We start from the raw sequence: 10620 nt of genomic DNA on the forward strand, positions 1-10620 counted from the left end.
TAACCTTTAGATTGTAAGCTCTTTTGAGCAGGGATGGTCCTTCCCCATGTTAAACTTGTACAGCGCTGCGTAACCCTGGCAGCGTTATAGAAATGCTAAGTAGTAGTAGTACATTTTCACAGTGATTTCAAGGGGGAAAGTATCCACAGAAAAAGAAGACTAAATTTTTTGCAGATAACCTTTCCTACACAGCAACACTCAAGGGGAAATCACTCATACTTTATCTGAAAGTGTCGGTAAAATTTCCACAGGTTATAACTGCACTTCATGTCATTGACCAATCAAAATAAGATCCACATGCCTGTCTTGCATAGGAGCTAAGCCAGGATGCTACTTACAAGGTACTTCCTTCAAATGAGGGAACAGTTGTGAAGGACAGATGAACAAGTGGATAAAATGTTTCTAGAGTTATGAGTCCCCCAATCATGATGTCCCCATCTCTGTGGTACGCTGGTTTGAGTTCTAATGGTAAGTAGTTTCTAAGTGTACACTGACACTCAGCCGTCTTCCACAGGATGTTACAGAGCACCAATACAATGAGAACCAGATGAGCTTCCATCTTTAACGCTATGAAACAGCTTCTCCTGTGAAGATGCTGGCTCTTCCTGCTCCAAATGTTGTACTTGGACATGGTGGGGGATGCTGTCTAGTTCCTGATGGTGGGAAATACATGTAAAGTCTTAAACTGCACTGAAGTAGACCTGTACATTTACCCTAGAGGAGAATGAGAAAATACTGCAAATTATAATGCTGACAATGACGCAACCACTCTATTTCTAGCTGAGCTCCAATACTTGTTTATTCTGTTGGGCCCTGCTGCTCAGAGGATCAGCCTTAAGGGATATCTTCTCCTGACAATGCCATTTACTATGAAATATATGTTGTTTCTTTTAAATATAACCTTATTTCCAGGCCTTCAATAACTAGAAACAAATATAAATTTGAATAGAATGTTGTGCAGGACATAATATAATAACATAACATTGTAATAGTTGATGATAACAGAAAAAACTCAAAAAATCCATCCACTTTGGGGTTTGAATCACAAGACATATGTTGAGAGACTTGAGGACCTGAAAATGTATACCTCTGAGGAAAGGAGAGACAAGAGTGATATGATACAGACGTTCAAGCATTTGAAAAGTATTAATCTACAAACAAACTTTTCCAGAGTTGGGAAGGTGGTAGAATTGGGGTTGCAGGGGGGCCGACTCAGGAATAATATCAAGAAGTACTTTTTTACAGAGAGGGTGTTAGAAACCTGGAATGCCCTCCCGCGGGAGGATGTAGAGATGAAAACAGTAATGGAATTCAAAAATGTGTGGGATAAACATATAGGAAGGCACAGAACCAAACAAACAAACTTAGATAGTGACATGAGTAATTGGGAAGCAAAGCCAGTGCCAGACAGACTTATTTATTTTTTTATTTTATTTTTTATCATTTTACATTATCATTTATGCACATACAGTACATAAAATCAGAAATACGGAAAAGAGGAGAGAATTCAATATTTACATCACTCAGGAAATTGAAAAAGAAAAGTATTTACTCCTCCTTTTTTCCTAAATTATTAGACCACAACACTGGATCCAAGTTCAAAGAAATATTTGAAGAATTATTTAAACTAATAAACAAAGACGGAAGAATTCTTTTTCAGCGCAGCCGATCTCAGCTTTTAATTCAAGGCATGAATCTCTACTCTTTACCAATAATAAATTCCTGAAGCTTCTCAGGCTCAAAGAAAACATAATTCTGAGAATTAAATCGTACTACACATCCACAGGGATATTTAAGGAGGAAGGAGCCTCCAATACTAATCAGCCTACGCTTCAAAGTTAGAAACGCCTTCCTCCTTTTTTGGGTATCCCTGGACAGGTCAGGAAACATTTGAATTTTTGCGCCTAAGAATTCTTCATTTATGTTACGAAAGTACAACTTAAAGACATTATTACAGTCTAGCTCGAATGCGAAGGACACTAACAAAGTGGTTCTCTCAGTTATTACTTCAAGTGAATCCTGGAGAAATTCTGTTAAGTTCATTTGTGGGGTTTCCCCCGCAGCCGAACGAATTCCCATTATATATTGAATTTTGGTCATTGGTGGTATATTTTCCTCCGGGATATGTAAAATCTCTTTCAAGTACTTCTTAAACATCTCCAATGGGGTAATTAATGGAGATTTTGGAAAGTTCAGTATCCGCAAATTATTCTTACGAAGCTGGTTCTCTAAATGTTCAAATTTCCTATTTTGAATATTTTTTTCTTTGGAAACTAAAGCAGTAAATGTTTTAAAAGTTTGTACCTCACTGTCCAAAGCCTCCATTTTAGTGTCCTGGGCTTCAAGCTTGATCTTGAAATTCTCCTGCTCCGTTTTAATCTCCAACAGTTCCACTTGTGTTGTCTTGGAAATTCTTTCTAGAGTAGCGTTCATGCCTTGAATGGCTTCCCATACCATCTCTAGGGTGACCACAGCCATTCTGTTTCGTTCTCCGATAATTCCTGCAGGCGACTCCTGCAACAGCAGACTCCCGGACCGAAGTCCTGACTGCTCTGATGTCTCCGCGGGAGAAGAAGTTGCGATAGGGCCTCCTACTACAGCCCCAGGGGTTAACCGATCTCCGGATCCCTCATGAGGCTGTTCCTCCGACGCCGCTTTTCCACCTGTAGGTCTCGGAGGGGCTGCGAAAGGGGGAGGACTCAGAGAGACTCCCTCCAAGCTGTGCTCTGGCAAAAGCGTTGGAGCCGTCGAAGCGCTCAACGAGGATCCCGGCGTGCGCACCACTATTGCGTCCAATGTTCCCTGCCGCTTGGTGGAAGATTCTCCCTGTCTCGAGGAGGTGAGCACAAGGGATTTCCCCTTTCTTTTTCCCATAATGGGTGTTAGAAAGGTCCAATGCTCAAGGGAATCACTTGGCGTTCAGGAGGTGTCCGCTCGCACATCCGTCTCAGGCTCCATCTTGGATCAGACTTATTTATTTATTATTATTATTTATTTACCGCCTTTTTGAAGGAATTCACTCAAGTTGGTGTACAGTAAGAATAGATTAAACATGAGCAATAGGCAATTACAGCAGTAAAAATATTTAAATAACAATACAAAGTATGGTATGGTATACTACTTACAATGGCAACACAATACTACTACTACTACTTAACATTTCTAGAGTGCTACTAGGGTTACGCAGCGCTGTACAGTTTAACAAAGAAGGACAGTCCCTGCTCGAAGGAGCTTACAATCTAAAGGACGAAATGTCATTGAAGAGGTGGGCTTTGAGCAAGGATTTGAAGATGGGCAGGGAGGGGGCCTGGCGTATGGGCTCAGGGAGTTTATTCCAAGCATGGGGTGAAGCAAGGCAGAAAGGGCGGAGCCTGGAGTTGGCGGTGGTGGAGAAGGGTACTGAGAGGAGGGATTTGTCTTGAGAGCGGAGGTTACGGGTAGGAACGTAAGGGGAGATGAGGATAGAGAGGTAAGGAGGGGCTGCAGATCGAGTGCATTTGTAGGTTAGTAGGAGAAGCTTGAACTGTATGCGGTACCTGATCAGAAGCCAGTGAAGTGACTTGAGGAGAGGGGTGATATGAGTATATTGGTCCAGGCGGAAGATAAAACGTGCAGCCGAGTTCTGAACGGACTGAAGGGGGGATAGATAGCTAAGTGGGAGGCCAGCAAGGAGTAGGTTGCAGTAGTCAAGGCGAGAGGTAATGAGAGAGTGGACGAGAGTTCGGGTGGTGTGCTCAGAGAGGAAAGGGCGAATTTTGCTGATGTTATAGAGGAAGAAGCGACAGGTCTTGGCTATCTGCTGGATATGCGCAGAGAAGGAGAGGGAGGAGTCGAAGACTCCGAGGTTGCGAGCAGATGAGACGGGGACGACGAGGGTGTTATCAACTGAGATAGAGAGTGGAGGGGTTTGGGTGGGAAGACAATAAGCTCGGTCTTGGCCATGTTCAGCTTCAGGTGGCGTAATACGTAATAGAACATTATAATATGTAATATAATTAATATAATAATATAATATTATTATTAATATAATAATAATACGTAATAGAACATTATAATTGATAGTGAAGGGTAAAACAAAGATGTGACATATAGATAGGTAAGAGAGTAGGAAGAGTTAGAAAGTAAGGTGATTGATTTAAAGAAAGTTGCACATGAGGTCAGAGAAATGGTTAAATATTATCTTAGCTAGGGTAGGAGCGGATAAACATGTCCCGCTGCAGTATGTGCAGCACGAGTCACTCTTTGTGTGTGTGATGAGACTAACAAGTTAATTACTTCTTCCATTAAATGCTTGGTTGAAGAGCCAAGCTTTCACCTGCTTTCTAAAGTACAGATAGTCTTGTGTTAAGTGGAGCCTTTCAGGCAGTGCATTCCAGAGTGTGGGGGCTACTCCGGAGAAGGCTCACTTGCGGGTATCACATCGTGTAATGTCTTTTGGAGAGGGTGTGGTTAGTGAAAGTCCATGGGAGGACCTTAGAGTCCTTGGCAGTGTGTGGAGGATCATCTTATTGTTCAGGTACTCAGGGCCATTTCCTTTCAGGGCCTTAAAGATCAGGCATAGAGTTTTAAATTTGGTTCTGTATTGTACTGGTAGCCAATGAAGTTTTTGCAAAAATGGTGTGATGTGGTCACATCGCTTGCAACCTTCTATGAATCATGCTGCTGCATTCTGAATCAACTGGAGCTGGTGCAGGTCCTTTGTAGTCAGACCATTGTATAGTGCATTGCAGTAATCCAGTCTTGATGTGGAGTGGAGGAGTGGCCTAGTGGTTAGAGCACTGTTCTTGCAATCCAGAGGTGGCTGGTTCAAACCCCACTGCTGCTCCTTGTGATCTTGGGCAAGTCACTTAAGTACAAACTTAGATTGTGAGCCCTCCTGGGACAGAGAAATATCCAGTGTATCTGAATGTAACTCACCTTGAGCTACTACTGAAAAAGGTGTGAGCAAAAATCTACATAAATAAATATTGTCATGGCATGTACAACTGGGATAAGATTTACTTCTGTGGTCTGTGCCCTGATTGTGGCTTTACAAATTTGGATGGATTGGAGTGGGGCTTCAATGACAGCTTCAGTAATGGGAGAACAAGGCCAGTGTCAGGCAGACTTCTACAGTCTGTGCCCTGACAAGGACCAATCAAGATCAGTTATACATATATAGTATCACATCATCCTTGATATTAGTTTATTTTGTTGGGCAGACTGGATGGACCATACAGGACTTTATGTGCCATCATCTACTATGTTAATATGATACCCTGCACAGTTATTGAGTTCCTTCTGCCTTGGATGCATCTGAGATTCTAGTCAGAGAGTGACTGATTCATGCTTCTTTTGACTCTAGGCAAGTCACTTAACCATCTCTATTTCCCCAGCTATAAAACAAGCATATAGACAAGTATATATAGACAAGCATATAGACAAGTAAAACTGCTTTGATTGCAACCACAGAAAAGCGATATATCAAATCCTATGCCTCTTTCCCTTTATCTAGGACAGTCCCTACCTTGGTAATCCATCAGCTTGGATAGCAGAGCACATCTGATCCCCCTTACTACCAACCTGCTCCCCCCCTGTATTATCTGCAATCTTAAGGCTTTATAAGTAAAATAAATGTGTTTGATATAGATTTATTCAGCAGGCCTAAGAAAAACAGATAATGCCAGTAAAGTCACCACATCATCAATACATTTAGTGTTGCTACCTATATGGATAGTGGTGCTGACTATCAGGTTTATTTTCGAAAGAGAAGGGCACCCATCTTTCGACACAAATCGGGAGATGGGCGTCCTTCTCTCAGGGTCGCCCAAATCGGCATAATCGAAAGTTCCCAGGGGTGTGTCAGAGGTGTAGCGAAGGCAGGACTGGGGCGTGCCTAACACATGGGCGTCCTCGAGCGATAATGGAAAAAGGGTGTCCCTGACGAGCACTTGGCCGACTTTACTTGGTCCATTTTTTTCTTACGACCAAGCTTCAAAAAGGTGCCCGAACCAGGGGCGTAGCCACGGGTGGGCCTGGGTGGGCCCAGGCCCACCCACTTTCCCTCCAGGCCCGTCCATCCATGATCCGACATCTTCTCCACCTTCGTGCCAAGTCTCCCGCATCCCGCTTTGGCGGGTCATCTCCCGGTCTCCCGCTGAACTCCACTGCTGCTGCAGCCGCTGCTGCCGCCGCTTCTCTCCTGAGCAGCAGCAGGAACAAAAACAGGTGCTTCGCCGAGCCACCACTTCAGTTCAGCCGGCATAAGAAGAAAAACAAGCGCGGGGCCGCCCACAGCAGCCTTCAGTCATGCGCTGTCGGCTCTGCCTGTCCTCTGCTCCCGGAACGGGAAATTGACGTCAGCGGGGGCAGAGGATGGGAGAGCTGAAAGCGCATGAGTGAAGGCTGCTGCGGGCGGCCCCGCGCTTGATTTTCTTCTTGTGTTGACGACGCTGCTCCTGCTTCAGAGGGCCAGAGTGAGAGAGGAAACGTGGCTGGTAGGGGAAGGGTGTCTGAGAGAGCAGAGGGGAGAGAAAAAAAGAAGAGGACGCTGGAGAGTACAGAGAGAGATAGTGAGAGATTGGGAGAGAGGGGACATGGAAAAGAGCAGGGGAGAGAAAGAGGGGAGAGCCATGTGGGAGATGGGGAGAGAAGGGACATGGAAAAGAGCAGGGGAGAGCCAGAGAAAAAGGGGACATGGAAAAGAGCAGGGGAGAGCCAGAGAGAGATGGGGAGAGAAAGAGGGGACATGGAAAAGAGCAGGGGAGAGACAGGCTGCTGGGGAGAAGGAAGGGGAACAAGGGGGATACCCTGACTGGTCAGATGGAGAGACAAAGAGGAGAAATGCTGGATGAAAGGAGGGTGAAAGAGGAAAAATGCTAGAAGGAGGGGCAGAAAGAGGGAAGATGCTAGATGGAAGAGGGGTACACAGAGAGAGAGATGAGTAGAAAGATGGGGAAGAGAAGGAGGGGACACGGAAAATGGCAGGAGAAAGAGAGAGAAGCTGCTGGAGAGAAACTGGGGGAGACCTTAGCTGGTCAAATGGAGAAATGCAGGATGAAAGGAGGGAGAAAGAGGGAAAATGCTGGAAGGAGGGAGCAGAAAGAGGGAAGACGCTGGATGGAAGGGTAGGAAGAGAAAGAGGAAAGCCACTGGTAGATGGGTGGGGGGGGGGGGGGAGAGAGAGAGGGCATGCTGAATGGAAAAGGGTAGAGAGATAACTGTCTAGAAGGAAGGGGAGATAGAGGGAGACGATGGATGGATGGATTGGGAGAGGGTAATAGGTGGAAGGATGGAGAGAGAAAGAGGGATGACACTGGATGGAAGGGTAGGAGAGAAAGAGGGAAGGTGCTGGATGGAAGGTTAGGGAGAGAAAGAGGAGACGCTGGATTCAGAGAGAGGGAGAGACACTGAAAGGATAGGGAGAGAAAGGGGGAGAGGATAGAGTTAATGAAAGACTGGAGAATAAGAGGAAGGGGCATGGGGAGAACAAAAGTGAGGAAAAGATGAAAAGGGATAGGTAGAAGAAGTAAAAAGAGGGAAATTAAAGAATGGATAGTAAGAATTAATTAAATCTGGACAGAGAGTGAGACAGAAAAATAAATTGAAGAAAACAAAGAAAAAGGAGAGAAAAATTACAAATGAACAGGAAACCCTGGCAAGAGAGTTAAGAGAAGACAAAGGAATGCAGAATCTTGACTGGGACCAACACAATTAGAAAAAGTAAATGGCTAGACAACAAAGGTACAGGGAATAATTTTATTTTTAATTTAGGATAAAGTAATATGGTGTTAATAAAGTTTCAGAGACCAATACTTCCTTCCTTAGGTCAGGAGAGGATACCGTAATAGCATTATACTGACCTGAGGCAGGAGGTTTTGGCCTCTGAAAGCTCACTGAAAAGGATTAGGCTATTAAATAAATTGTCTGAAATCTGATGCACTGAAAAGCAGCACTTTACCCTGTGTGACAAATGCATCTGAGTGTGACTAAATTTTGCTGGGGGGGTGGGGTAGAGAGAAAAGTTTGTGCCCACCCACTTTGGGTTCAGGCCCACCCAAAATTGGCAGTCTGGCTACGCCACTGGCCCGTACTGACCAGATGACCACCAGAGAGAATCGGGGATGACTCCCCTGACTCCCCCAGAGGTAGCTGGTTCAAATCCCACTGCTGCTACTTGTGATCCAAAATCCAAATAAATAAATAAAGGGGGTGTCAGAGGCATAGCAAAGGCATGGACATCCTTCTCACAGAAACATCCACATTTTGGACCTTAGCAAAGGCACCTAACACTTGGACATCCTTCACCCATACTAAAAAAAAAAAAAAACATCCCTGATGAGCACTTGGACGTTTTCACCTGTACTTGCATTTTTTTAAGGTTGTAGACGGCTATTATACACGCAGCTTGTCTGCCTGTATGAAGCCGTCTTTGGCATGCGCACAGCAGCCACGCATAACGCTTGGCTGCTCTGCACTGGCTTCCCCTCCTTAGGAAGGAAACCGTGTGCAAATGAGCTAACAGCGAGCAGCTCATTTGCATGCAATTTCCTTCTTGCATGCCCGTTCCTTTCCGAATCGCTAAGGGATCGGTAAGGGAAGGGTTTTTTCCATTCAGTTAGTCCACTGCAGTGCCCCCTAGGGTGCCCGGTTGGTGTCCTGGCATGTCAGGGGGACCAGTGCACTACGAATGCTGGCTCTTCCCACAACTCAATGAGTTGGATTTGGTCATTTTTGAGATGGGCGTCCTCGGTTTCCATTATCGCCGAAAATCGGGGACGACCATCTCTAAGGTTGACCATCTCAACATTTAGGTCGACCATCTCTAAGGTCGACCTAAATGTTGAGATTTGGGCGTCCCCAACCGTATTATCGAAACGAAAGATGGCCACCCATCTTGTTTTGATAATACAGGTTTCCCCGCCCCTTCGCGGGGACGCCCTGAGGAAAACTTGGGTGCCCCGTTCGATTATGCCCCTCCACATGGATTAAGTTAAACAATGTTGCCAGTCATACTCATTGAATACTGACCCCCCCCCCCCCCCCCCCAAGTTTTGGATGAGATAATAGAACAAAGATCAGGCTGCTTTTTTACCTGTACCATTGCTTCTAACAAGAACCTGAGTTCTATCATTCTCTTCCTTTCTTCCTCATTCATCTTTCTGTATTCAACTGCCTCCTCCAGTCATTGGCATCTCTCACCACTTCTTCGCAGCTTATGCCATGTGTTTCTAAACTCCCCCTTCATTCTGCACTGAAAAATATTTTTTTTATTTTTCAGCATGGGAGGCGTGCCCATAAGTGGAGAGTAGGTGTGCCTGCGCTAATCGAGTAGAGCAGGCACATTACTGCACAATGGTCGATTAGTGCAGGAGCCCTTCTAAATAGGTGGCAGTAAAATGTGGATATTTTTGGGAAGGATGTATGGCGTAAGATTACTGAAATTTTTACTATTAATTGCCCTTTCACATATAATAGCCTTAATACTGGATGGTTATAAATCTAAGTCCTTACCTTTATTAACAATTGCAATAAACCAAGTAGTAATTAATTAGGAAAACTGTAAAACTAGTTAATTTTCATTTTTGGTGGAATTCAGTTTGTTTGGTTTATTGTTATGAGAAACAGTTGGCTTCTAAGCGAAGACGTTTCAAGAAATTCATGGATATTTGGCAACCTATGGACGTAAATCCAAATTGGGGCCAGTTAGCGCCAATAATTGTTAGCGCCCAATTATTGGTGCTAATTGCCTTGTGGAGTGGAGGAGTAGCCAAGTGGTTAGTGCAACTGACTTTGATCCTGGAGAACTGGGTTTGATTCCCACTGCAGCTCCTCGGGACTCTGGGCAAGTCACTTAACCCTCCATTGCCCCAGGTACAAATAAGTACCTGTATATACTATATAAACCACTTTGAATGTAGTTGAAAAAATCATAGAAAGGCAGTATATCAAGTCTCATTCCCTTTCCCTTGTTAAGCAATTAGTTGTGCACACATCTCAGGACTGCGCCCAAATTTTGGCACACAAATTTGCGGGCCTTATGTAGAATCTGAGGGATACTGTCACTGTAAGACTGGTTCTCTATAAAGGAAAGTAGATGCCTAGACCTCTTTGTAAAATAGGTTCCTATCAGTTGCCCATTTATAGAAAACCCTTGGCCTGATGTTTTACCTTTCTTTTGTTTATCCTTCCCTAAGTAGTTAACCAACCCAACCACAGGCACCAGAAGGAAAGCGAGAAAGACCATACAATAGTCGGGCCACCGAAAAAATGTATCTGAAAAACAAATGAAACCAGGTGTTGTGAACTTTAAATTATTCTAGAATATCATGATCAATATTTGAGAATTCTTATTCTGAAAATGGAAATACGTCAGATGAACAAAATGTACACCTGGAAGAGAGAGAAGAGACGGTAACAGCCTTCTTTGGAGATGATTCAAGAAGGAGCTGCTGGTTCATGATAGGAAGTAGATCTCAGTTATATAAGCTTCTTTCTGTGACTGTAACTGACCTGCTATAAAAATTGCTGCTTCCCTTTCTCGGTTCAAAGCTATGTTTCTGATATGACAGGAAATCTTGGATATAGCAAAAGAGAGGGAACGAAGTACAAACTAAAGTCCAAACAAAAAAACAGCACCAC

At 44.2% G+C, this 10620-nt stretch overlaps 1 protein-coding gene across 1 annotated transcript in view; it reads right to left on the minus strand.

Moving 5' to 3' along the window:
* Nucleotides 1–2478, minus strand: part of LOC115464740 (vomeronasal type-2 receptor 26-like) — an 80856-nt gene extending 78378 nt beyond the window's left edge. Inside the window, exons 1-2 of the mRNA XM_030195095.1 lie at nt 2305–2478; nt 523–653 (exon numbers count right to left, since the gene is read on the minus strand). Coding sequence (XP_030050955.1) covers nt 523–653; nt 2305–2478 — 305 coding nt within the window. The remainder of the gene's footprint in view (nt 1–522; nt 654–2304) is intronic.
* Between the last annotated feature and the right edge of the window lie 8142 nt (nt 2479–10620).

This window comes from Microcaecilia unicolor, chromosome 3 (assembly GCF_901765095.1).
Source record: "Microcaecilia unicolor chromosome 3, aMicUni1.1, whole genome shotgun sequence".
In the NCBI taxonomy this organism is placed as follows: Eukaryota; Metazoa; Chordata; class Amphibia; order Gymnophiona; family Siphonopidae; genus Microcaecilia; species Microcaecilia unicolor.